Source organism: Diceros bicornis, chromosome 24 (assembly GCF_020826845.1).
Source record: "Diceros bicornis minor isolate mBicDic1 chromosome 24, mDicBic1.mat.cur, whole genome shotgun sequence".
Classification (NCBI taxonomy): domain Eukaryota; kingdom Metazoa; phylum Chordata; class Mammalia; order Perissodactyla; family Rhinocerotidae; genus Diceros; species Diceros bicornis.
Genome location: NC_080763.1, coordinates 23,440,134 through 23,467,387, shown reverse-complemented (window position 1 = coordinate 23,467,387; position 27,254 = coordinate 23,440,134). Strand labels below are relative to the sequence as shown.

The window sequence follows — 27,254 nt, the reverse complement described above, 5'->3', positions numbered from 1 at the left end:
GGAGAAAGGAAAGTCTCTTCAATATACGGTGTTTGGAAAACCGGACAGCCACATGCAAAAGAATGAAAGTAGACCATTATCTTTTGCCATAAACAAAAATTAACTCAAAATGGACTAAAGACTTGAATGTAAGAGCTGAAACCATAAAACTCCTAGAAGAAAATATACACAGTACACTCTTTGACATCAGTCTTAGCAACATCTTTTCGAATACAATGTCTACTCAGGCAAGGGAAACAAAAGAAAAAATAAACAAATGGGATTACATCAGACTAAAAAGCTTCTGCAAGGCAAAGGAAACCATGAACAAAATGAAAAGACAACCCACCAACTGCAAGAAAATATTGGCAAATCATATATCCGACAAGTGGTTAATTTCCAAAGTATATGAAGAACTCATACAACTCAACAACAAAAAAGAAACAACCTGATCAAAAAACGGGCATAGGATAGGAACAGACATTTTTCCAAAGAAGATATACAGATGGCCAACAGGCACATGAATAGATGCTCAACATCACCAACTATTAGGGAAATGCAAATCAAAACTACAATGAGATATCACCTTACACCTGTCAGAATGGCTATAATTACCAAGACAAAAAATACCAAATGTTCGTGAGGATGTGGAGAAAAGGGAACCCTCATACACTGCTGGTGGGAATGCAAACTGGTGCAGCCACTATGGAAAACAGTATAGAGATTTCTCAAAATATTAAAAATACAAATACCCTATGATCCAGCTATCCCACTACTGGGTATTTATCCAAAGAACTTGAAATCAACAATCCAAACAGATTTATGCACCCCTATGTTCACTGTAGCATTATTCACAACAGCCAAGACGTGGAAGCAACCCAAGTGCCCATCAACTGATGAACGGATGAAGAAGATGTGGGAAATATATACAGCACTCAGCCATAAAAAAAGACAAAATCGTTCCATTTGCAACAACATGGATGGACCTTGAGGGTATTATGTCAGGCGAAATAAGCCAGACCGAGAAAGGAAACACCCCATGATTTCACTCATATGAGGAATATAAACAAATACATGGATAGAGAGAACAGATTAGAGGTTACCAGAGGGGAAGGGGGTACGTGGGTGGGCAAAAGGGGTAAAGGGGCACATATATACAGTGACGGATAAAAATTAGACTATTGGTGGTGAGCACGATGCAGTCTATACAGAAACTGGCAAATAATAATGTACACCTGAAATTACACAATGTTATAAACCGTTATGACCTCAATAAATAACTTTTAAAAAAACAAGAACAATAATTACAATAGTTATTTACATTTATATATGTGTCAACATGATAAAAGTTTCACAACCTACATGTTTATGTAAAAAAAAAGTTTAATTCCAATAGATGGGAGAATGCAGTTCTGGGAGGGTGGTGGTGGCACCTTTCCTGTGCTCACAAAAAACAGAGACCCAGGCCATGAACGTAAATGATTAAAAATCACCACTAACTGGTTTTGACTTAGCTTATGTCCCAGCATATGTTCTAGTTTTATCATCGTCAACAAAGTCAAAATATAGGCAAAATACACAATACACAGTCAAACCAAGTCAGTCTTAGCTTGTCAGGAATTTGTTGTTGTTGTTAGTGCCATTGAGTCAATTTTGACTCCTAGCAACCCCGAGGACAGCACACCGGAAGCTTGCCCGGTCTTTTTATGCCATCCTCTCACCTTCCAGGAGCTGTATCAGACAGTGCTCTGCTGCTATTCATAGGGTTTTCAGGCCAATTTTTTCAGAAGTGGGTGACTGGGGGGGTCTTTCTTTCTAGTCTGTCTTAGTCTGGAAGATGCACTGAAACCTGTCCACCATGGATGACCCTGCTGGTATTTGAAATACTGGTGACATAGCTTTCAGCATCACAGAAACATGCAGCTGCCACAGTATGACAACTGACTGACTGGTGGTCTGGTTCCTTGACCAGGAAACGAACCTGGATCACAGCAGTGACAGCACCAAATCTTAACCACTAGACCACCAGGGCTGGCCTTCAGAAACTTACTTTTTAAAAAATGCTTTTAAAGTAGAGTTAGGCTCTCTTCATTTTTACATAGCCCATAGCAGTATTTTCCAACCGTGCCTGATGACAAAGGTCACCAGCCCCAGCCCCAACCCCACCGTGATCCCTCAGGTCTGGGGCGGGTCCTGAGTACCTGCATTTTCATCTGCAGGCAACCCTTACCACGCATCCAGGGAGTGGGGGAGACACTGGCTCCCTAATGGCTTCCATGGAGCTGTACTCCCTGCCATTTTCCACTCTGCAGCCAGGGATATCGGGAAAATGTGATCGGAGTATGTCCTATGTGCTGAAATCTCTGTAGTGACCTCCCTTTGCTTTCAAATTAGGGGTAAAAATCCTAGACACACCCACAAAGTTCTGCACATGGGGTCACCTGCCCCTGGTCAACTATTTGCTCCCTGAGACCCTGCCACACTGGCCTCCCTTCTGTCTTTCAAATGTCCAAAGTGCCAGAAGACCACAGGGACTCTGCACCAGCTCCTCTGCCCAGACTCGAATGCCCTCCCTGCTCCATGTCACCCCATAAACGCAGACAACCTTCAGGCCTGAGCTCAAGGCCCACTTCCTCAGGGAAGCTTTCTCCAGTCCCTCGTCTGAGGTCAGGTCCCCTCACACAGGCAGTTTTATGTCTGTATGATTATTCAATTAACATCTGTCTCCCATCCAGACTATAAGCTCCATGAGGGCAGGGCTCATATTTACCTCTGGAGCCTAGCACAGAATAACACGAATCAGTAAAATGTATGGCGCTTTTCACAGAGTATCTCAATCCTCACAGCAACCCCAGAAAGTGAGTCCAGTCTTGTCCCAATTTCACAGATGATGAAACTGAAAGGTGAAGCGACCTCCCCAAGGTGACAAACTACAGGTGGCAGAGCGGGAGTCTGAAGACACAGCAGTTCTGCATCCAAAGCCTATGCGCCCAGTCACTACAGTTCACTTCACCCCAAAGGAAGGTGTTCAACAAAAACGTGGTGAAAGGATGGAGGCAGCCTGGGACACTCAATTTCATTTTCCATTTTATTTCTGGTCTTCCCACAAACTCCAGGGTGATATCTAAACACTGATGCAATCTAGTGGTCACGGGCACTGCCAGAGCAAATGTCTCAATTAAAAACACACCTGTGGGCCGGCCCCGTGGCTTAGCGGTTAAGTGTGTGCGCTCCGCTGCTGGCGGCCAGGGTTCGGATCCCGGGTGCGCACTGATGCACCACTTCTCCGGCCATGCTGAGGCCGTGTCCCACATACAGCAACTAGAAGGATGTGCAGCTATGACATACAACTATCTACTGGGGCTTTGGGGGAAAAAAAATAAATAAAATTATTTAAAAAAAAACAAAACAAAACACACCTGTGCAGCCTGAAGCCTGTGGGTGAGACGGAGAAGCCATACTTTGTGTAATGCATCGCTCATCATTCTGGCTCATGCATTTGGCAGAGCAAGAATAAAACCAGGAAACCATAGGGCTGCCTCTGGGATAAGACGCCCACCCCTAACCCATCACACAACACATGTTATATCGGCTCTGAGACCCACAGAACCACAGTTCTGTAGGATTTCAGGGCCCCCAGGAGCTGGCTCCCTGGCACTGAGGGTCAAAAGTGTCCACTTATTGGGTGGCAGCTTTCTCTACAGCAGAGCCCCTGGGCTTGAAGGCTGAGTCCAAACTTGGTCTCCTTGTGACCTCACTGGGGGCTCACCTTGCTTCTCGAGGAGCTCACACGCATGTTCTTCACTTTAAAATGAACCCCTCACCTTTCCTTCTTTCCAATTCAACGGTCCTCAGAGACATCATCACCTGAATACAGGGGTTAAGGGCTCAGGCTCTGGGGTCAGAGAGACCTGAGTTCAAATCCCAGCTCTACCAGTTACTAGCTGTCTGACCTTGGCAAGTTAATTTATCTCTTTGTGCCTGTTTCCAACTCCACCAAAAGAAGATAATGTCACCTAGTTACAGTATCTAGCTCACAGGGTTGTTCTGAGAACTAAATGAGCTCATGGGAATGGACCATTCAGCAGAATGCTCTACAGCTCCGAGGCTCTCACTCCCCATCTGCAAGCCTGGCTCTGCACCCTGCGCACTCGCACACAGCGATGGCGACCGGCAGGAGAGGAGGGGCTACTGGGACTCACCAGACAGGCTTGGTTTATGTATGGCAGTCATGCAACCAGCCGCCCCCGGTTCTCCTCCTCCTCCTTCCCCAGCTCCTTCTCCTTCCCTCTGCTCTTCCTCAGTTCTCTCAGTCACCCTTGACTCTGCCCTCTCACGTCCACTCTGTCCCAGACCCTCCCAAGCCCTCCTTAGAAGCCCACTTTGAATCCGCCCCCTTGCCTTCAGGTGACCGTGATCTCTCTCCACCAGCCCGCACAACGTATTCAGGTGCACGTTCCTCAGAGCTGCACTGCCCACAAAGTCCCCGCTCAAGGACCTTCGAGGAGTCAGCCCTCTCAGAGGGAGGACGGAAGTCCAAACCCCTCAGCCTGCTGTTCCCGGCTTTCTTCACCTACTTTCAAACTACCTTTCCAGTGCACCTCCACCTACTTCCGTCCATGTCGCTGGTACTCCATCCAGCCAGACCAGACGATTCACGATGCCAACCTTTTCATCGTCTAGTCTCCACCTTGATCCAAGCAGTTTCCTTGCCTGGAAAGGTCTTCCCTTTATTATTTTTGTGTGTGTGTGAGGGAAATCAGCCATGAGCTAACATCCGTGCTAATCCTCCTCTTTTTGCTGAGGAGGACCGGCTCTGAGCTAACATCTATTGCCAATCCTCCTCCTTTTTTTCTTTCCCAAAGCCTCAGTAGATAGTTGTATGTCATAGTTGCACATCCTTCTAGCTGCTGTATGTGGGATGTGGCCTCAGCGTGGCCGGAGAAGCGGTGCGTCAGTGCGCGCCCGGGATCCGAACCCGGGCCGCCAGTAGCGGATCATGCACAGTTAACTGCTAAGCCACCGGGCCAGCCCTCCCCCTTTACTCTTGCTGAGCCCATCTCAACGTCAGTTCCTTCACTGAGTCTTCCTTGGTTATTGTAGCTAGGCGTCATCTTCTTGCCCCAAACTCCTCTAATCCTTTGGTTTTCAGCCATTTTTCTGACACTAGTCTGGTGCCTGGTAAACAGAACAGGGCCTACTCAATAGACTGTCGAATGAACGGGCTGCAGTCAATTGGCATGTCAGGAAAACGTCACTTCCCTTCCAGATTAGCTGTGAGCCCAGACCTGGGGAAAGACGTGGCTGGAAATTTAAACCTAGACAAGGTTCCCAGAGAAAGTCTGCTATTTAACAAACATGATGGAGTGTCCTTTAAAGCCCACTTAAAAACTTAACACTTAAAGCCCATCAACCCTTATGAGCAATCTTAAAGCACCCAGCATGAGGCCACCCCCCACAAGGGTGCTCTTATATGGTGGATGACTAGCTACATGTGTGTATCTACACATCTCTGTGTACACTGGCAATGGTCTTACAATCTAAAGAAAAATTGGAAGCTATGGTTCACAGAGCACCACAGTTGAGGAAAACTTAAGCTACACAGACAAATCTAAGAAAATATTACTCTACTGAGCATCATTTAAGTCCATACAGAATTTATGAGCACTAAAATACACTAGTAATGCACTATGCCTAATTTCCATTCCACACAAAAGCATGCCCACACATTCCTGGGGCTGTGTGGCTTGACACTGGCATCTCAGGAGTGGACAGTATGGCCACCAGCAGGGAGGACACCTCTAAAGCTTCGTCTCCCAGGACCATGTCCACGTGAGGAATTATGTGCAACACTCGGAAGTGTCTTCAACACTCATTGCCCGACCCCCATGTGCACTGGAGTGGGCATTTCAACACCATGATGATGATGCTAGTGAAGCACGTCTGCACACTCCAATACACAATTCTGGTCCTATAAATACCTCCCTCTCTCCTTGGTGACTCACTTAGACGTTGTTTACACCTGCAAGTGAATGACTAACCTGGGCAGAATAATACACAAACAGGGGCCCCATGGTCCCAAACGTAATGGACTAGGTTAGAGTGAAGGCACTCTGCAGGAAAGCCACCTTTGGACCAGTGGAGAAGGCTCCGAGGGGGCGCCTGGGACTGAGTCTGTGGACGCTCCAGAAAGCAGCAAGGACAACAAGGTGGCTGCTAGGGCACTGATACACTGAGGCTGAACAGTTTAACCATGAGATCGAGCCCTCCCCACCTAGGAACGCCAGGCAGTTCCCAGGAAAATGCCATGGTAAGCAATAACGTGCATGCAAAACCTGCTCATTTAACTATATTTTTGAAATCCCCAAATCCAAGCCCTTGGCTTCTTTTGAAAAGGCCAACTCAGGATTAAGGAGGTAGCAGACCTTCAGGAACAAAAAACAATCCCATTGATTTGGGGGAAAATCACTCATGAAAGTGGTTTATGGATTTAAAATGCTAAGCTTAGGTCTCTAAGAACTTGCGAAGCATGGTCACTGCTGGTCAACTCTAGACTTCCTTAGAGCTCCCTCTCCACTCACAGGGTTTGTCCTCAAATCTGTGATTATGCTGTGGCTTATACTACCTCGACACTCTTGGATTTCCTCAACCTTTAGGGGAAAAGAGGTTAGGGAATTGTAGGAAGCAGCAGCTACCAAAATTAGGGTAGCCTGCAATCATGATTCCTAGGGGAGATAAGAGTAGTAATAACAGCTGATACGTTGTGTTCACCATGCGGCTGGCACCAGCCTAAGCACTATACATAAATATATACACACTCTTTTAATCCCCATTATAATTTGAGGAAAGTGGCATTTAAGTAGCTTGCCCAAGGTCCTACAATAGCGAGTGATAAGGCTGGACTTCAAGCTCAGGCCATCGGTACTAGAGTCTGCACTCTTAACCATCAGGCTGAACGCTCAGATCACGGCTACTATCCAAACTGGAAAGAAGGAAACTAACACATAATGAACACCTACTATACGTTAGACAGTGTGCAAAATGATTTTTCTCATGTTATTTCACTTAATCCCTCACAACAACCCCCTAAGTCGGTATTATTATCTCTGGTTTGGTTTTTACAGATGAGAAAACATCAGTACTTTGCCCAAGGTCACCCAGCTTCTAAAGGCAGAACTGAGATTCAAACCCATGGCTACCTGACTCCAAATCCCTTGATGAACAGGGTGAAAGCCACAGAAGCGACCGCCCTCAAAGACCTGACACTTCCTCCAGCCTCATAAGCTCGACTCTGTAATTCAAGCACCTCCCCGTCTGTCTAGCTCTTGGAGGGAGCAATGTGAGAAGTGTCTCCAGCCACAGTCTGTTTTGTTTACCACGTGGTTACACCCTACGGGATTTCTTGTTCTTATGTAATGCTGAGTTTCAGGTTTTTCCATGTAGAGCGTTGTCTCCCCAACTAGACAGTTAGCACCTTGAGGACGGGGACACTGACTAACATTTCGTGTGTGACCCCTCCCCACACCGCACCCAGCACAATGCCAAGAACAGAGACGGCGCTCGGGAAGTATCTCCTGAATTAAGAAAGGACTTTGAGAATTGTGCAGCTCAAACCTAACTCTAGTATTTCCAGTCTCTTCTATAGCAAACAAGTTGGGTACAGTAGCAGTTTGCTGTCTTCCAAGAGTTTACCACCAAAAGAAAGCAGATGCAAGGTGGAATGACACAGAGAAGACTTCAAATTTGAGGATCCCCAAGATCAGACATGGAGGCCATTGGAATGTAGGCTGATCAGCTTCCCACCCTCAAATCTGCACTCAATATTGATTGAACACCTACTGATACTAAGCACCATACTAAACGGAGGGGGAGGAGACAACAGGTGTAAGACAAAGAGCTCACATCACCAGGCTTATAAACTATCTAATATCTTGACCTACAGCCTTGGTGCTGGGTTTCCTCCTCATCTTTGGGGATGCAAGGTAGCTGAAGAGCAAGGGAACCCTAGGCTGTAAATAGAGAAGATGCTAAGTTTAGGGGAGGGGTCTGAGTTCTACAGGGAAATTTTTTTGATTAAAAAAAAAAGGATGCTGACAAAAGACTTTATTTTTTCAGCTGAGCCTCATACTTCTGCCGGCTTTCAGTCACCAACTCAGGAGGCTGTACCCCTGGGGTACACACACTCCTCAAGGGTTGGTGTTCCTCTTGAAATTGTCCCTGTGGTGACATCTGCAAAGGGTCAGTCTAGGTCTACATGAGAGCAGACGTGAAGCCTCCTCTGTCTCCCCGTTCACCAAGAGCCCGCGTCACTGCCGGCTTCACCACTCAAAGGTCCCTCTGTCTGACAGTGCTGACGGTCCATGACTACAGGCTCATAGAACTTCCCCAATGACTCAGCTGGGAAAGAGAAAAAGCGAGGGGGAATCTCTTGAACCAGCAGGCCGGCCAAGGTGGCAGAATGCAGAGCTCCCTTTCTCCAAGGTTTTCACATTTGAAGTAGGCAAGTGTAAATCTCCACTGGAATGCTTTGGAATTTCCCACCAATTCTGTCCCAGACGCCGGCATGCAGCAGCCAACAGATGGACTTTACCGTCCTGTGTGCTGTTACTGTGCTCAACTGCACCACTCCCTGCCTTTTGACAGATGGTGTACAACAGCCCAAAGCGGAATTGTCTCCTTTGTCTGCAATGTCACACAATGTCATTCCTAAAAGTTCTTCATGTCACAATAAATGTTTCTAATCCTCCCAAGTTTTCTTCTAAATCTGGTTGGGCTCTCTTGGTGACAGCCCTCTCATTCCCATTTTCAGAGTTGAAACTCAGACCCCTGGGGTTACTCACATTACCTGCTGTCAATGGAGGAGACACAGGGAGGCTGGCTGGAGGATGCAATCCAGGACAAATAGAATACAAAGAGAGGCAAACACTGGATGGCCCAGGGCCTGTGTGGGTTATCTGCAAGGGACAGAGATCTAGCCCAGGGCGGGGACACCCTAGGAAAGGTCATGGATTTCTGTGGAGTAGCATGAGAATACAGGGCTAGCCATTGCTGGGGCAGATAATACGGTACCCTCTTCCCTAAGGAGAAACAGAAGAACTCTAGAGAGAGAAAATGCAACATATTCACAAGGACTGTCTGACCCCACCAGTCCCCATTCGTTACCATTGAGCACGGCCACTTGCTAACTGTAAGGGGCCTGGGAGAAAATGTGGTAATGCCAGGACCTCCAGGCCCTTAGGTGACAACTTGTCACACCCGGGCCCTGTCTCCTGGTGGCGGGGATTAAATCTGTTCTGTGCTGTACCACCACCGCCACTTTCCTACATTGAAGAGAGGAGCCATTGTAGGCACATTCTTCCCCCACTACACCCCCATCCTACTGAGGCCATGGCTGACATGTTATTAAACAGCAATCACAGAAAATGCTCTGGAATCTTCCGTCTGAAATGAGAAGATAACACCCCAAATATAAAGTGTAAAACCAGAACACCTGTCATACATCTTTCCATCCAAATGGTCTCAATCCCTACTGTGTGTCAGGCATGGCCTCTTTCTGCCTGTGTACTATGAGCAAGGCCTTGCAGGGGCTGACTTCTGTCTAGAAGAGTCATGACGCTGGTCTCAACCTAACTTATCAGCAAAGACAGCTGACAGGTGGGTCTGCTTAAGTTCCCAACGAGTGACACATCAGGGAGGAGCATCTGTCTGCAAAAATTCTAGGGAGGGCAGCTAAGATGAAAGAAAGGAGCTGCAATCTAGAAATACCAGAAACACTGCTGCAGAACCTGAGTTTGGTGGGGAGGAAGAAGACAGATATGGATTCAGTATATTTACGGGGGGTTATCTGGATCCAGGAACTTTCACACACACACTCCCTCATTTCACTTTGGGGGCAACCCTGTTAGGCAGGCTTCCTTGTTACAGATAATGAAGCTGATGCCCAAAGAGGGCAGGTGTCCTGCTGGAGGCCCCAAACAGCTACCAGCAGAGCGGAATTGCGGTTCCATGGCTCCCAACCAGGAGTTCTCACTCTTCAGTGGGAATCAGAATCCCTGGCACACAATCAAAAACACAGATCCAGTGCCCTACTCCAGGGAGGCTAATTCCTTGGGTCTGCCTTGGTGTCCCTGAATCTGCATTTTTAACAAACACTCCAAGTTGTTCTGGAGTTCATGGACCCCAACTAAAAACAACTGATCTCAGGGCCGGCCCAGTGGTGTAGTGGTTAAGTTCGCACGCTCTGCTTTGGCGGCCCGGGAGTCACAGGTTCAAATCCCGGACGTGGACTGACACACCACTCATCAAGCCATGCTATGGTGGCATCCCACATACAAAATGGAGGAAGATGGGCACAGATGTCAACTCAGAGCCAATCTTTCTCAGCAAAAAGAGGAAGATTGGCAATAGATGTTAGCTCAGGGCCAATCTTCCTCACCAAAAGAAAAACAAAAACAACTGATCTCCACTGCCCCAAGGAAAGAAATCAAGAGATAATTCTCAGCTGCTGGCTTCCCTAGGCATCCTAGGCAGGGATGATGGATGAGACGTGCGAGCTCCTATCCGGCTCCTCGGCAGAGAAGAAATGCTCCTCTGAGTGAGCTCACTGAGGGCCCCACCAACATGTCCAGCACCAAACAGGAAGCCCAGGACGAAGGTCTGAGGAGGTGTGGATTGCTCATCTGGTAGCCACCACCCCAAACAACAGCCCATTGGAATGGGTCCTGCTTTAACATGATGACTCAGGGCTGCTCACTTCCTACAGTTCTCAGAGGAGATGGACACAGCAATAGCTTTGTGCACAGATAGCTGCCTCTAGAGCCACCAAAGGAGACCCAAACATGCTAACACAGTAATTCTGGGCAGAGATCAGGAATTTCCAGGGGAGAGGAGAAGAGCAAAAAGGAGAAAAAATAACCCCCAACTTTGCTCCAGTTTCTATGTCCCTCCTTTCTGGAGCTGTCCCCCAAAAGTGGTCTCCTGGAACTGAAAGGGGCTTGTGTTCACCTCCTCACTAGAAAGGAATCGGATGGGAGCCAAAGCAAACCCTGCTCCACCATGAGGTTCCGAGACACACTGTCTAATCCCAAGAAGCGGGTAAGCAAGTGGAAGCCAGCCCTGCCTCCCATCCCCGCCTTCTGCAAACACCGCAGGTGCCGCTGCTACCTGCCCTCATGCTGGGGCAAGGCCTCATCTTGAGCTGTGGGGGGTGAGAGGCTGAGCTAGTGTTTTTGCACAGCATAAAAATGGAAAGATGCTGTAATGAGGTCAGAAAGCAGGAGAGTCTGGGTGGGCCGCCCGAGTCTGCAGGGTGCCCTGCCACCTCTGAAGGACCCAGCAAAGAAAAAGGCCCTTAGTCCTGCAGAAACAAGACAAGGGAGATGCTCCACCAGTTAAGTTTGGGAATGGTCTTGGAGAGAAGTCAGGAGACAGAGAAGAATGAAAGAAGAGGAAACACCAGCTTTCACCGTAACCCTGTGGTTCTTTACCATCCCTGATGGGGCTCCAACCCTCATCCTGCAATCCACTCGGGGATGTTTGATGTTGAGGGCCAGAGGGAGCTGAAGTCAAGGGAAGGACATCCTGTTAACAGCATTGCTGGAAAAACATCAAGAACCAGACGGTGGAAAACAGCTGTGTCCACCTGATAAGCGGGGCGCCCCGTTTCCTTCAGCAGAGTCTTAGGTTTGTGAGACTATAGTCTGATGTGCGGGGGTGGAGGTTGGCCCAGTATCTCACAGAAACCCCAAAGTTTTCATCACAGACATCAGGTCTCATCACCACACACTGGGACATTAACACCATCTCCCAGCACCGGCACTGTTTTCAGTGTGAGGAGCTCTCAAGACGGACAAGGTCCCATCAGGATACCGCCCGGGAACTAGCTGGAATGGCCCACCCTCTTCTCTTCACCCAACTCCTGGTTGCCTCACTCATCAAGAATTGGCTATTACCATCACCTCCTCAGGGAAGCTGTCCCGCCTGCTCCCCACTGCACTCACACTGGGGTAATGTCCTCCCACATGCTGTGACCCCTTAATGCCCTGTGCACATAGACCCTTAAGCCTGCCACGTGGGGTATCATGAGCGTTGAAGTGTTGGCCTCACCTTCTAGATCAGGAGCCCCCTGAAGACAGAAGCCAACCACCTTTATTGATGATAGTACTGACAGCATCTGTTCTTCATTTTGCACTTCTTATCTGATAAACTCCGCTAGCTAGCGCCCTCCGCTTACTGTCTCATTTAATCCTCGCCTCCACCTTCTGCAGTAGCCAATACTATCTCCATCTCACAAAAGAAGAAGCCGAGACTTAGGGAAGTTACAGGACTTGTCCAAGGGTACCCAGCAGAGCGAAAGAGAACCACCCTGGGTCTGGCACAGTCCAAGGCACACAGCAAGGACTTCAGCTCTTTCCATTGAGTGAACAAGACTGAGTCACATCGGGAAGAATCAAGGCCTGATAATCCCTTCCTCCAACCACCTGAGCTCTCAGGTAACTGACTGGTCACCTTAACTCCTTTCAGGAAATGGAAACTTGTTTATTAACTTGTCCATTCATTTCTTTTTTTTTTTTTTTTGTGAGGAGATCAGCCCTGTGCTATCATCTGCCAATCCTCCTCTTTTAGCTGAGGAAGACTGGCCCTGGGCTAACATCCGTGCCCATCTTCCTCCACTTTATATGGGACGCAGCCACAGCATGGCTTGCCAAGCAGTGCGTCGGTGCGTGCCCGGGATCCGAACCAGCGAACCCCGGGCTGCCGCAGCAGAGCACGCACACTTAACCGCTTGCGCCACTGGGCCGGCCCCCATGTCCATTCATTTCTAAGCACCTGTTACTGCCCAGAGCCCTGAGCCCTGGAGAGATGTATTAGTCAAGGTTCCAGTCTTCAGACAAGTTTCCCATTTAGTCAGAAGAGGAGGTGGAGGAGGAGGGGAAGAGAACAAGAGAAAAGGAAGAAAGGGAAACACAAACCACCAGAAAACAAAGGCCAGTATCCCAGTAAACTCAGCAAGCACGGAGAAGGCAGGGAATGCGTTCCTCCAGCACAGGCTGATGACAGCAGGGCAGGAGGTGAGCAGGTACCCAGCCAGAAGAGAACTCCTCAAAAGTGATGTATCCTTTATTTGGTGGTAGTGGTAAAATATACGGAGCCTAACATTTCCCATTTTAACCACTAACCATTACCATTGTTAACAGTACAGTTCAGTGGCACTAAGGACACTGACATTATTGTGCAACCATCACCTCCATCCATCTCCAGAACATTTTTCATCTTCCTCAACTGAAACTCAGTACCCCTTGAACAACAACTCCTCATTCCCTCCTCCCCCAGCCCCTGGCAGCCACCATTCGACTTTCTGTCTCCACGAATTTGACTACTCTAGGCACCTGCGGTATAATAAAAATATATTTGGCCTTTGTCCCACTTCCTGGCCAGAGCTCTAAATACCTTTGGAATTTCCTGAGTGATAGTAGTGTCTTTTGTTATTCAAAAGGGGCTCCTTTCCAGTTTACGCTAATCAGGTGACCTAGGGTGACTAGCGCCTTAGATGGCCCCAGGATGGAGCTGGTCACCAGAAGACCTAGTGATCAGAGTTGGGGAACTTCCAATCCCACCTTGCCCCCACCTCTGAGGAGGAGAGGGGAGCTGGAAACTGAGCTCTGTAAAAACTCTTGAACAAACAAATTCAGTGAGCTTCCGGGTTGGTGAACACATCACATCAAAGGCGGGGAGGATGGCGCCCCCAGAGAGGACATGGAAGCTCTGTGCCCCTCCCCCACAACTTGGCCCAGCATCTCTTCCACCTGGCTGTTCCCGAGTTGTATCCTTTATAAGAAACCAGGAAACCTGAGTAAAATGCTTACCTGGATTCTGTGAGCCATTCTAGAAACTATAGAACCTGAGCAGGGGTTGTGGAAACCCCCAATTTATAGTCAGTGAGTCAGAAGTATGGGTGGCCCCTAGGATTTGCAAATGGTATCTTTGTGTGTGTGTGTGTGTGTGTGTGTGTGTGTGTGTGTGTGTGTGTGAGAGGAAGATTAGCCCTGAGCTAATGTCTGTCGCCAATCTTCCTCGTTTTGCGGAGGAAGACTGGCCCTGGGCTAACATCCATGCCCATCTTCCTCCACTTTATATGGGATGCTGTCACAGCATGGCTTGCGAAGCAGTGCGTCCGTCCGTGACCAAGATCCGAACCGGCGAACCCCAGGCTGCCGCAGCAGAGCGCGCGCACTTAACCACTTGCGCCACCGCCCTGTCCCCTTTTGCTCATTTTTAAATTGGGTTGTTTTTTTGTTGTTGAGCTCTAGGAACTCTTTATATATTCTGGATATTAACCCCTCATCAGATATATGATTTACAAATATTTTCTCCCATTCCGTGGATTGTATTTTCACTCTATTGATAGTGTTCTCTGATGCACAAAAGTTTTAAAATTTGATGTAATCTAATTTATCTTTTTCTTTTTTTGCCCATGCTTTTAGTATCATATTCAAGAAAGCATTGCCATCATTGCCAAATCCAATGTCATCAAGCTTCTTCCCTGTTTTCTTCTAAGAGTTATAGTTTTCCCAGCACCATTTGTTGAAAAGACTGGTGATAATGATGTGTCAATGTAGGTTCATTGATTGTAACAAATGCATCACTCTGGTGGTGGCTGTTGATAATGGGGGAGGCTTGCATTGGAGCAGGGAATATATGGAAAATCTTTGTACCTTCCATTTAACTTTGCTGTGAACCTAAACCTGCTTTAAAAAATAAAGTTTTTTTTTTTTTAAGTTGTCCTTTTCCTATTGAATGGTCTTGGCACTCTTGTTGAAAAACATTTTGACCATATAGGTGAGGGTTTATTTCTGGACTCTCCATTCCATTGGTCTACATGTTTGTCTTTATGCCAATACCATAGCATCAGGATTACTGCAGCCTTGTTAGTAGATTTGAAATCGAGAGGTATGAGACCTCCAACTTTGTTGTTCTTTTCCAGGATTGTTTTGGCTATTTAGTGTCCCTTGAACTTCCATACGAATTCTAGGATGCAATTTTCTGTTTCTGCGAAAAACATCATTGGGATTTTGATAGGGATTACACTGAATCTGCACACTGCTTTACGTAGTGTTGACATCTTAACAATATAAGTCTTCCAATCCATGAACGCAGGATGTTTTTCCATCCATTTACGACTTCTTTAATTTCTTTCAGCAACATTTTGTAGTTTTCACTGTACTAGTCTTTACCTCCTTGGTTAAATTTATTCCTAAGTATTTTCTTTTTTGACACTATCATAAATGGAAATGTTTTCTTAATTTCCTCTTTGGATTATTCACTGTTAGTGTATAGAAATACAACTGGGTTAAAATGATGCAAATTGGGTCTGCTCTACTCCCCCCCAGCTTGCAGAAGGGAACAGGGCATTGGGAGGCCCAGCACGGGGAAGGCGGAAGGCAAGATTGAGTAAGAAGGCCATAAAATTCCCTACCATTTTGAATGTGGATTTTTCCTGATTGGGCACCTGCTTGGCTGCTCTAGATCTCTGACTGATTTCCATAGCTCCTATAAAGAAGTTACTGTAGCCAGTTTCCAGTTTATTTAATGTTTCTGTGGGGAGTGAGGGTCTGGAGCTTCCTAGTCCACCATCTTGCTGATGTCACTCTCCACGGCCTAAGAACTATTCCCCAAGCAGTATCTCTTCAAGGAGATAATTAAGGAGCCAGACTGGTCAAGGCAGAGAGACGAGGCTGGGAGGGAACAAGGGACAGGCTGCATAGGAATGGGGAGGGAGTAGGGACTACCAAGCTGGAGACTCCAACTGCATGCCATGGACTTGGCGGGCACCTGCAACAATGTCCGGCAAGGCAACAAAGCCAAGACAGAAGTCAGGCCAGGCCAACCCAAGCCTCCTCCAGTGCACGGAGGTGAACGTCACAGCAACAAAGGATCAGGAGCATCCCCTCTCCCCTACCCACCCCCCACCCCAGGGCGTTGAGTATATTTTCAGAACCTTAAGTGAATCAGAATTATGAACCCCACCCCCAGTCGTGCTTCTCCCCTCAATCTGAAGAGCGAGTGGCTGAGCTCCCAACTGCTTCCACCTGGACGGAGGACCCAGCATACAGCAAACACATAATAAATCAGCTCCGACAAGAACGTGGCTCCAAGCAGGAGGATGCCTTCCCATGGGGTGCTGGTCCCGTCTCCACACGGCTTCAAAAAGCGCTGACCACTAGCCTCCCCTGGGAGCCCAGGTGAACTACAGGGGCCTGGGCCCCCTTCCCGAGAGGGTCCAGTTAAGGAAGTCCACGTGGGGGCCCAGGCATCTGTCTCTTTACCTAGCCCCATGGGAGAGGCAAATGATCACCATGGTGGGGGAGCACTGGTCTAGTCTCCTCCCCAGAGTTGCTGGCCTCTGAGCTCATTTCCACTTGCCTGCATCTTTGGTGAGGGCCTCCCGAGGAAGGAGAAAGCAGAACTGCAATTTGGTTTTGGGTTACCCTCCCCAGAAGTCTCAAACGGGCAGTTTTATCTGACCCACAGTTTCAAAACATAGAATATAATAATAACAATAATAAAACTTTTGAATTAGTTATCAACATTTAAAAAACAGATTTCATAAGCCAGACACAGAAAGACAAATATTATATGACTCCATGTATATGAGGTTTATAGAATAGGCAAATTCATAAAGACAGAAAGTAGAATAGAGGTTACTAGGGGCTGGAGGGAGGGGGAAGGAAGGAGTTATTGTTTAATAGGTACAGAGTGGCTGGGGATGTTGAAAAAGTTCGCGTATACAACTGGTAATACACAATATTGTGAACATATTTAATGCCACTGAATTGTACACTTACTAATGGTTAAAATGACAAATGTTATGTATATTTTACTACAATAAAAAAAAACAGATTTCACACAAAAATCTGGATTTCTGGTTTCTCTTTAAAGAAAAAAAATGAGACATATGACCACCCCAGGTCACACTCTGTGTGTCAGTAGCTGGCAGGAGCTGAAGGAGCTGCTGCCTTTAGGTGAGATGCCTTTGTCACTTTTGCTGTGATCCCACCACACTCCAATGTCACTTCTACTTTGCCATATGTATATGACATGGGTGGCCCCCCCCCCCCGACCATTTGAGGGTGTGGTGGCGGCCCCACCCTCTCTCATTTCGGTCCCCACTAGCTCTGTTCTGCTCTCCAGGCCCCGTCTGTTCCTCTCTTCTAATGCATAAGGGGGGGCCAGAAAGTGGGTGGCCGTGTGGGCTGGCCCTTTGTGCGCCTTGCATAACACTAACACAACCAAAGGAAGAGAACAAGAGTTTGCCTTCACCTCCCCAAACTTCTCTCTGACCTTGAAAGGCCTCTGACGTTGGAAGATCCAGAAGGAAAGCCCGGACTTTAACAGACCCAAGTGACCACGATTCTGGAACAAGACTAGGCTGACCACCACCTTATGACCCTGACTCCTGAGTCAGCCTCTGGGCGATGCCATATGATCAGCGGGTCCAGCAAACACAAGCTCCTCGAGGCTGGCCTCGGCTTCCTAGAGCCCATCTTTACCTGCTAGACTCTGATTTCCAACTGATGGAAATATAATATAGCTCAGGACACGCTACCCCAGAATACGGGACCTTGGCATCTTGAGTATTTTAAGCCGAAGGAGTTTCAGAAAATGGCAGAGGCAGATCACTCTGACCTCCTCCCCGTCCCCGCCCTTCTTCCCTGAAACAGCCCTTAAAACCCTCCTGTGAGAGGTGCCCTCCCTATACTCGGAGGAAGGGAGCATCCTCATCTCTGGAGACAAAGGGACTCCCCCAAGGAGAATCCTAACAAACTAGCCTTGTACAGTTTCCCCCAGTTACAACAACCTCATACTCCTTCACCATTCATATTCCTCCACGACTGTCCACTCCTCATCAAACCCAGCACAAAAGCACATGGGTCTACCTGTTGCTTTATTTCCTTACAAACAAATAGTAAGGTTCCCATGTCACATCACATGTTAAATAAATTTGGATGATTTTCTCCCGTCAATCTGACTTAGTCTAATTTTTGGACCCAGTCAGGGACCCTAAAGGGTCCAGGAAAACTTTTTCCTCCTCTACAAATAGCATTATTGCTCTCGACCTGCTAGAACCCGATGTTACTAAACACATCCCATCATTGCTGGGAAACGTGGCTAGTCTATAAGTGTAAAATACATGCTGAAAAGAATGTAAAATAGCTTCTTAGTAATTTTATTATATTGATTACACATTGAAATAATATACTGGATATTTTGGGTTAAAGAAAATGTAGTACTAAAAGTAATTTCACCTGTTGTTTTCACATTTTTTTAATTTATATTTTACCTTTTTTTTTGGTTTTTGTGAGGAAGATCAGCCCTGAGCTAACATCCATGCCAATCCTCTTCTTTTTGCTGAGGAAGACCGGCCCTGAGCTAACATCTATTGCCAATGGTCCTCCTCTTTTTCCCTTTTTCTCCCCAAGGCCCCAGGAGATAGCTGTATCTCACAGTTGCACATCCTTCTAGTTGCTGTATGTGGGACGCCGCCTCAGCATGGCCGGACAAGCGGTGCGTCAGTGCGCGCCCGGACCCGAACCTGGGCCGCCAGTAGCGGAGCACGCGCACTTAACCGCTAAGCCACGGGGCCCGCCCCCTATATTTTACATATTTTTAATGTGGCTACTAGAAAATTTAGTTATGTATGTGGCCTGCATTAGTGGCTTGCGTTATATTTTTACTGGACAGCGCTATTTTTGACAGCCCAGCCAGCCATGGCTTCTACAGAACTTGTTCTGTAAAGTTACTGTATTTTCTTTACCTCAAAAAGCAGACTGATTCTCTCCTACTCTGTTTCTCAGAGGAGCTGGGCTATGAGCCGCTCAAGCGTCCTTGAGGAAGTGTCGGTGCTGTAGGCTCCTCACTGGAGCCGGAGCTGACTTGAAGATCTCTTCCAGCTCCCACAGCTCTCGTCCTGATCACCAAGCGATCACCAGACTCCCACACAAGCTTGCTTCCAGCCCTTGTGCATTAACAACGTGTCCACGTCACTCAAAACGCCACACAGATCATTTTCCCTTGAAACAATGGAGCAAGTGCTGCTAAAAACTGCCAAGCTGTTACCCACTGTGCAACTGGTCCGAGTGTACCACGGGAAGGGAAAGGGAAGAGCTGGGGCTGCAGTCTAAGACTAGCCTTCCCTCCCTCACCCCAGCTCAGGCCTCACTGGTTCTCCTTCCCAGAGACTGGAGCCCACCTTCCTGTGTGCTCCACCTAGGCTCAGAGAGGCAGAAGGGGCCCTTGAGCAGTTTACAGCACAGCGGGTGGGGAGGCAATGCTGATGCTGGCAACTCCAAAACAGAAGACAGGTGCCAGGCCCTCAAATTCTGGAGAAAACTGCTGGACGCTTTATCACCACCAACAACCCTCAAGACACAAGGGGCAAAATTCAAACCTCAGAATCCTGCCTTTTTTTTTTTAATTTAAATATATGATTTATCCACGTGAAAACTCAATACTGGCTATTGACATGGGTGTTGGAGGTGGAGTTGGGTTCAGATCTCCCTTCTACCACTCAGCAGCTGTAGGACCCTGGATAACGTAGCTCCACTTATCTGGTGCTCAGTTTCCCCATCTCTAACAATGGGGACAATTCCACCTACCTCACAGAGCTGAAACATTCAACAATGGATGAAAAGGTGCCTTGCACATAATAAGTGTTTGATAGATATGAGCTTCCTTCCCCTTCAATTTTCCCACAGCAATTAGGCAAAGCAGTGGAAACAAAGTAAATCCTCTATACTCTGATCTGCTTTTTATGTGTTTTTTGTTTTTTCTGATTCTTGGTGCCTGGTAGAATTTAAAACCCTGGTACAGGAACTCTGCGAAGGCAGGGATTATCTTTGCAGCCCTAGCATAGCATCTGGCACAAGGCAGGTGCCAGGAAAATGCTTGTGGAATGAATGAGGGAATGTGGGATTTAATGCGAGCAGGGGCTGGCGCAGATGTGGAGCATATAAGCACTAGGAGAGAGGTCAGAGTTGGCAGGGTACGGGGTTGTGCTGATCAGTGTGACGTTTGCAGGCCACAAAGAATTATTCTGCAGAATGACATCTGAAATCTTGGTGGAGCCTTTTTGCTGAGCAGCAAAGCTCAAGGTGCTCTGTTAATATTTCTCCTCCACTCAGCCATGCTTTACTCAGAAAGGAAGGTTAGAACACACGCCGAGAAGCAAACCTGGTCATCTCTACGTGAGGAAGCATAAACAATTCCGTTTTTCATGTGTTTTTTTTTTTAACTTACCACAGTTGGTTAAGCCTGAAAGATCAAACTTAGATGGCTCGTGATACAAACATATGCCATCAGAGTGTTTTCAAATGTAAAATTCTTAGCATTTTCTGACTCTGGTGGGGGTTGGGGGTGGAGAATGAATAACTGTTCTTTTAAAATTTCAAAGATGTATCTGGTGTTAAGTTCCCTCACAGGTGTGTGAGGAGGGCTCAGAAAACCTATTAGTTTACACTTTATGGTTAACAAAAAGTGTTGCATTCTCTGATCTCGCCAGACCACTGAGGACTTCTCCCCGTTAGCTCTCCTGCCCTCCCCACACAGCGGGTTTGGGATTGCAGTGACCTTGTCTGAATCTTGTTCTGCTGCTCACAGGAGCTTTAACCCTCTGGAAGCCTGCAAGTCCCGCCCTTCACCTCCCAAGTTTACCCTCCTATAAAGGAAAAATCCAAAAATGTCAAACGCATCAGCAGGGCTGCAAAGGGGATGTTAAAATCCACAGTCACATCACCTTAGAGGGTAGGGGGTTGGTAAATGTCACCCTCGATACCTACTTTTCAATTGCCCTGAACAAAAGATCCATCTTGTTTCATCCCCAGACCTCAACTCAATTCAATCTTCAGAACATTCAAACCTGCAGTGCAAGAAAACTGAGGAAAGGACTTTATGGCGCCTGTTTGCGTGCTACAGAAACCGTCTCTGTGCTTTCACTAATTGCTTCCACGATCACCCCAGTGGCAGGACTTACTGGCATAGGGAAATCTAGCTCAGCTTACCTCCCTGGTGCTAAAGATGAACAGAATGGAAATTTGCCTTGAGAGAAGATTTGGAAATTTCTGATCCAAAAGAGAAATTTCTAGGGGCCGGCCCCGTGGCTTAGCGGTTAAGTGCGCACGCTTCGCTACTGGCGGCCTGGGTTCGGATCCCGGGCGCGCACCGACGCCCCGCTTCTCCGGCCATGCTGAGGCCACGTCCCACATACAGCAACTAGAAGGATGTGCAACTATGACGTACAACTGTCTGCTGGGGCTTTGGGGAGAAAAACGGAAAAAAAAAAAAGGAGCAGGATTGGCAATAGATGTTAACTCAGAGCCGGTCTTCCTCAGCAAAAAGAGGAGGATTAGCACGGATGTTAGCTCAGGGCTGATCTTCCTCAAAAAAAAAAAAAAAAAAAAGAGAAATTTCTAGATGAAAGGTTAAATTTTCTAAATGCAATGAACAGGTAAGAGAAAATAGGCCTACAAGAACTAAGGGTCACTGGTCATTCCTTAAACGCGTAGCCACGACTGCACGTCCTTGGGAAGAAGTGAGACTGGAGGCAGCGGTCCAGATAAAGGAGTCCATAACTATTCGCTTCAAAGAATTTGAAAAGGCAATTATATTCATAATACACCCAACTTTCTGGATCATAACCACATTGAGATGCCAAGAATTTGCGATTCTCCTATAAAGAAGGAAAGACAAAGGATTAAGATACGAGATTTCCAGGCTTTTCCAAGATTTCTAGGCGTTGGAAATTCTGAGCAAGATTTCTACTCCATCCTGCTGGACTTGGCTCTAAACCCCAGGGGAGGAGTTTGGCACAAAGTATTGTTCCCACTGTCCTGACTTCAGCTGTGTATGAAAGAAGGCCTATAAGAACTAAGGGTTACGGGTGTCAGGGATAAGAACTGGCCACCCCAAAATGTGTCTCTTTAGCTTTTTTTTTTTTTTTGGTGAGGAAGACCAGCCCCGAGCTAACATCTGATGCCAATCCTCCTCTTTTTGTTGAGAAAGACTGGCCCTGGGCTAACATCCGTGCCCATCTTCCTCTACCTTATCGGGGACACCGCCACAGCATGGCTTAACAAGTGGTGCGTCAGTGCGCGCCCCGGATCCCAACCTGCGAGGGGCCGAGGCAGCGGAGCGCGGGCACATAACCACTTGCGCCACCGGCCCGCCCCTGGCTTGATTATTTTTAAGGACAAAAGACTGAAAGAAACTTTGACCTTCCCCCTAACTGTGTGAAAGAAGACAGACCATCACCATAGATAACTCAGGGTGTGGTAGACTGGGAGGATCCTTGCTAAGCCCATTCTTATCCAAGTTCTCTCACGTTGTCTACAGATGGCCCAGCAAACGTTTGTTTATCAAACATTTGCTTTTCCGTCTCCACGTAAATTGCCTTCCTCCCCTTTGAAGTCCCAAACCACTACTCCAACAGCCTCCTTAGTCCTTAGCTAAAAATAGTATTTATGGTGGCAGCTTCTGCCAAAATGGTAAGTTACTCAGTTTTCCTGGGTTTATCACACATATACACTATTAAACTTTGTTTGATTTTTTCCTGTTATTCTGTCTCATGTCAATTTAATTCTTAGACCAGCCAGAAAGACCCAGTGGGTAGAGAAATACTTCTTCCTCTCTTACACTGGTCATTTGTTAAGCGCGTAGCCGCACCTCCATGTGCTTGGGAAGAAGTGAGACTGGAGGCAGTGGTCCAGATAAAGGAGGAGTCCATAAATGTTTGCTTCAAAACTGGAAAAGGCAATTAGATTCATAATACACCCAACTTTCTGGGTCATAACAACATTGAGATGCAAAGAATTTGAGATTCCCCTTCCAAAAGGCAGGAAAGAGAAGGGATTAAAATATGCACTTTCCAGGCCTTTCCAAAGTTTCTAGGCCTTGGATATTCGCAATGTGATTTCTACCCCATCCTGCTGGACTTGGCTCTAAACCCCAGGGAAGGAGTTTGGCACAAAGCATTGTTCCCACTGTCCTGGCTTCAGCTGTGTATGAAAGAAGGTAAGAACAGTGCCAACCACGGCCAGGACACTGCTCCGCAATTCTACCGAGTATGAGATACTGTACTCTAGGAAAGCTGGTTGGTCAGGCTAAAAACACGTCCCAACTTCTGATGACACAAGAACAGTCTGACACTCAAGGGCTGCTCCCTGAGGAAGAACAGCTTTCCTAAAGTCACAAGTCTAAGCTAGTGGACGGACAGGCTCAGTAATGAGACCACGGAAACAGCATATGTTCCAGAAGGATGCTTTCTGCTGGGGGAGGAGAAAATGTGAAAGAAGAGGTACCCTCCTTTTGTTTCCCGGCACCTCTCATACACAGTCACCCAGTCACCATCACTCACACCGTCAGTCACACCCAGCCACAGTCACCCAGAGTCACAAACACTGTTGAAAGTCTGACTCAAGTCAGAAAATTGCAGGCTCCCCCACAGTTAGGTACAATCTACCCCACTCAGTCTCACAGTGACATGACGCTCATTCCCCTGAACATCCACAACTCCTCTACTCACCTGATTGCCAAGGGCAGCGATGGTAGAAGCTCTTAAAATTTCATCAGTTTTGAACCACATGGAAGCGATGTGGGAGGGCATGCCCAGGATAAAGACCTGGGCCACAGAGCAGATGACCTGGCCCAGCACCGTCACTGGGAAGAGATGTGGCTTCAGGCTGCCCAACTTCACCCAGGCCCCCAGGCAGTTGAGAGCAGAGCCGGTGAGCGCGATGGTGCGCAGGCCGAATTTCTCCAGCAGCCAGGCCACAGGCAGGCCGAGAGGGATGTAGGTTAGCATGTAGCACATGGACAGCCAGTCGATGGCAACTGTACTGACCTCGTAGAAGTTCATGAAGATGTTATTGATGGAGCCGTACTGGATCCACTGGAAAGCGTTGCACATGGAGTAGCAGCTAAACACCAGGATCACCGCCCACCGGCGCCTGCTCACCTTGATCACGCTAAGGTCCTCGGGGCCTGAGCTACTGGGGCAGGCCAAGCCGCCGGGGTGGGCCGAACTGCTGGGGTCCGCAGAGACGCTGGGGTCCGCCCGGACTGCGGACTCCTGAGCAGGGGTGCCATCGCACTCCTGTTGGTTGCGATCTTCATTCACCATGCCCACAGGTGCTGGGGACTCCGGCGGTCTTAAGGGACAGTGGCCTCAGCTGGTCCCCTAGAGCTGACGAGGCATTGGCCCCGGACAGCCCCAGAATAAACGGAGACCCGAGCCTGCGTAAAAGCCACGCGTGGGGCTCCCTGCGCTCACCCCCGAGATCCTACACCCACTTTTCCTTGACGTCCTCAGTCGCCGACCGCTGTCCCCCAAGCCACCGCAGACTCCTCAGCCCGGTCCCGGCCGCCGGCGCCTTGAGTCTTCCCAGGGCGTTCTCGCCTTGTTCAGCCTCTCTGCCCTGGAAAAACTTCGCTCCTTGCGCAGCCACTTTCCCGGATTCCGTTCGCTCCCGGGCCGGCTAGGGGCCTCGCCCCCTCGGGCGCACGTGACCGCCCCGCCCCCGTCCAGCCCGGCGTCCCCACCCCCCTACCCGCCTCCACTCCCTCCCGCCTTCTTGAGCCGGGCTGGCCCGACAGCACCGTTGTTCCGCCACAACTTGCGGGTGCATTCCTCTTACACGCCCCGGGCGCCATGGAAACCGCCGGTTAACCCCCACCCCCTGCACTGCCCGTCAAATTCATTTGCCGCCTCCCAGGGGACCCCGCAAGAAAAGCCCCTCCGTCCTTCCGAGGTAATCCTCCAAGCAGAGCCTCCCCGGTGCCGGTCCGCATTCCCTGCGCGCGGGCACCGATGCCCGGGGCCGCCTAGTGCTCTGGGGAATCCGAGAGGGATTCCCGACTTCTTCCCACTTGACTAGGCTCCCTGACTCTTGCTGAACTTTCGGTATAAGGAGTGATTTGTAGGTTTCCCGGTCTGGTTGCGCTCCTGGGGTAAAGGGGAGTTGCGCAAAACTCGCTTTGCTCTTTGCTTTCCCTGCGGACGTGGTCTGTCTCGGGGAACTCAAGCTTGAACCTGTCACGTAGGCTGTTCCTTCCTGATGGGTGGCCCGGCCGCCTCCTAGGCGAGGACCTGAGCGGGGAGGGGAGAGGGGAGTTCGGAGACGTTTAAGAACTAGCGGTGGGTTTGTGGGGAAATGCCCAGCACAGTGCTGCCCCTGGGCGTGGTCTTTGCAGCCGCGTACCTAGGCTGCCCCCTGCTGGTCCCAGCCCATGCCAGAGGGAAAGCCCTCAAGTCAGCTCCTCCAGAAAGTCAGGCGTGCAGGGCAGAAGTGCCTGTTCACACTGATCCATGCAGCCCTGGGGAGGGAAAAGAGCCCAGATTCTCCCTGGGTTCAGACACCGGCTTAGCTCCTCCTAGGTGAGTAGTGCAAATTAAGGTACTCCACCTCTGCGTGCCTCAGTTTCTTCAACTGTAAAATAAGGATGATGAAATAATAGTACCCACCTCATAGTGTTGTTTTGAGGCTTGAACAGTTAAGACATGAAAGCACTTTGAAAATTCCTGGCAGGTAGTAAGCATTCCATGAGTGTTGACTGTCCTAACAATTGAAAAGCGAACAATTGTTACCTTGTGCTAAACACGTTCACTGCATTATCTCATTTAAGCCTCACAAGAATTCTGTGATGTAGTTACCATTACTTGCCTGCATTTTACAGAAAAGAAAACAGCTCATAGAAGTGAAGTAACTTCTTAAGGTCCCATCTGGCCTGACCAGCAAGTCTGTGTTCATTCAAGCTACAGCCCAGCTACTCGAGCGTAGTCTGGGGACAGCAGTGTGGGCATCCTCTGGCGGCTTGTTACAAGGGCAGAAGCCCAGACCCACCCCAGACCGACTGAATTAGAGGCTGCCTTTTAGAAGATCTCCAGGTGATTCGTTTGTTTGCACATTAAAGTTTGAGAGCCACTGGGTGCCACTGCTTTCCTTTGGTTTTCTGTTTTCATCTTCAGACCAAAAGTGAAGAATTTAAAACTCTGTGGGAGTGGCCCCAACTTGGGCTGCACATTACAATCACATGGTGAACTCCTAACATTCTCAGTACCTCGGCCACACCCCAAATCAGGGTCTCTGAGAGTGGACCTGGCATCTGCGTGTTTAAAGCTCCCCAGGGGACCTCACCATGCAGCCAAGTCTGAGCACCCCTGGTGGAGTTAGAACCACAGGTTCCCAGGAGAGGCAACACTGCTTGGAGGCACCCACTTTTTGGTAGAAATTATGAGGTCTTGGATTAGAATGGGATCTTTGAAGAGGAAACTCATACGAGTCTAAGAATTTCTACACTAATTTAACATTCCCTCCAAATTCCAATGGTGATTCCCATCATTCTCCAGGGAGCACAGAACCTACCTTCTCTTGGAATGCATTCTGAGACCTCTCACTGTTGATCTCCTTAGGTCATCAGAGTCCTCTCCAAAAATTCTTCAGAATATGTTCTTAACTTCATTTTACAGATGTGGATACTGAGGCCCAGAGAGTCAGAGTGTGTTATCAGAGTCCCACAGCTAATTAGAATGAGAACAAAACAGTAAGACAGGTTTCTTTTTTGTGTGTGTAGGGAAGATCAGTCCTGAGCTAACATCCATGCCAATCCTCCTGTTTTTGCTGAGGGAGACTGGCCCTGGGCTAACATCTGTGCCCATCTTCCTCCACTTTATATGGGACGCCACCACAGCATGGCCTGACAAGCGGTGTGTGTGTGCGTGCCCGGGATCCGAACCCGGGCCACCAGCAGCAGAGCTCGCACACTTAACAGCTATGCCACGGGGCCGGCCCTAAGACAGGTTTCTCGGGTTCGCTTCCACACACCTTCTCCGACCTTCTCCCCTGGGGCAATGCTTCAGTTTGTTGACTAATCCCAAGGGATTTAACTTGGCATTCATGTGATATTTGGGGTCGCCTTTTGTGGTGGAGCCCGTGGGATCTGTTGTGAGCTCTGGATTCAGTCTACTCAAGATTTGAAGCTCTGTTCTGCCATTATTAGCTTTGGGATCTTAGGCAAGTTACTTAACCTCTCTCCTCCAGTTTCTGAATCTGTAAAATGAGGATTAAAAATACCTGCCTCATAAGGTTATTGTGAGAATTAAACAAGATAATGTGTGTCAGTTGTTTTCAATAATAGTATTCTGGCCGCGCCCAGGGTAGTGCTGTCTCTTGGCTGATTCCCATCGGGGGAGGACAGCTGTTGGGCAGATATTACGTGGAGAGAAA

General features: G+C 48.3%; 1 protein-coding gene across 1 annotated transcript in view; it reads right to left on the bottom strand.

Moving 5' to 3' along the window:
• Positions 1 to 24,533, bottom strand: part of LOC131420953 (heme transporter FLVCR2-like) — a 49,890-nt gene extending 25,357 nt beyond the window's left edge. The window contains exon 1 of the mRNA XM_058567413.1: positions 23,555 to 24,533. Coding sequence (XP_058423396.1) covers positions 23,555 to 24,151 — 597 coding nt within the window. The 5' untranslated portion in view covers positions 24,152 to 24,533. The remainder of the gene's footprint in view (positions 1 to 23,554) is intronic.
• Between the last annotated feature and the right edge of the window lie 2,721 nt (positions 24,534 to 27,254).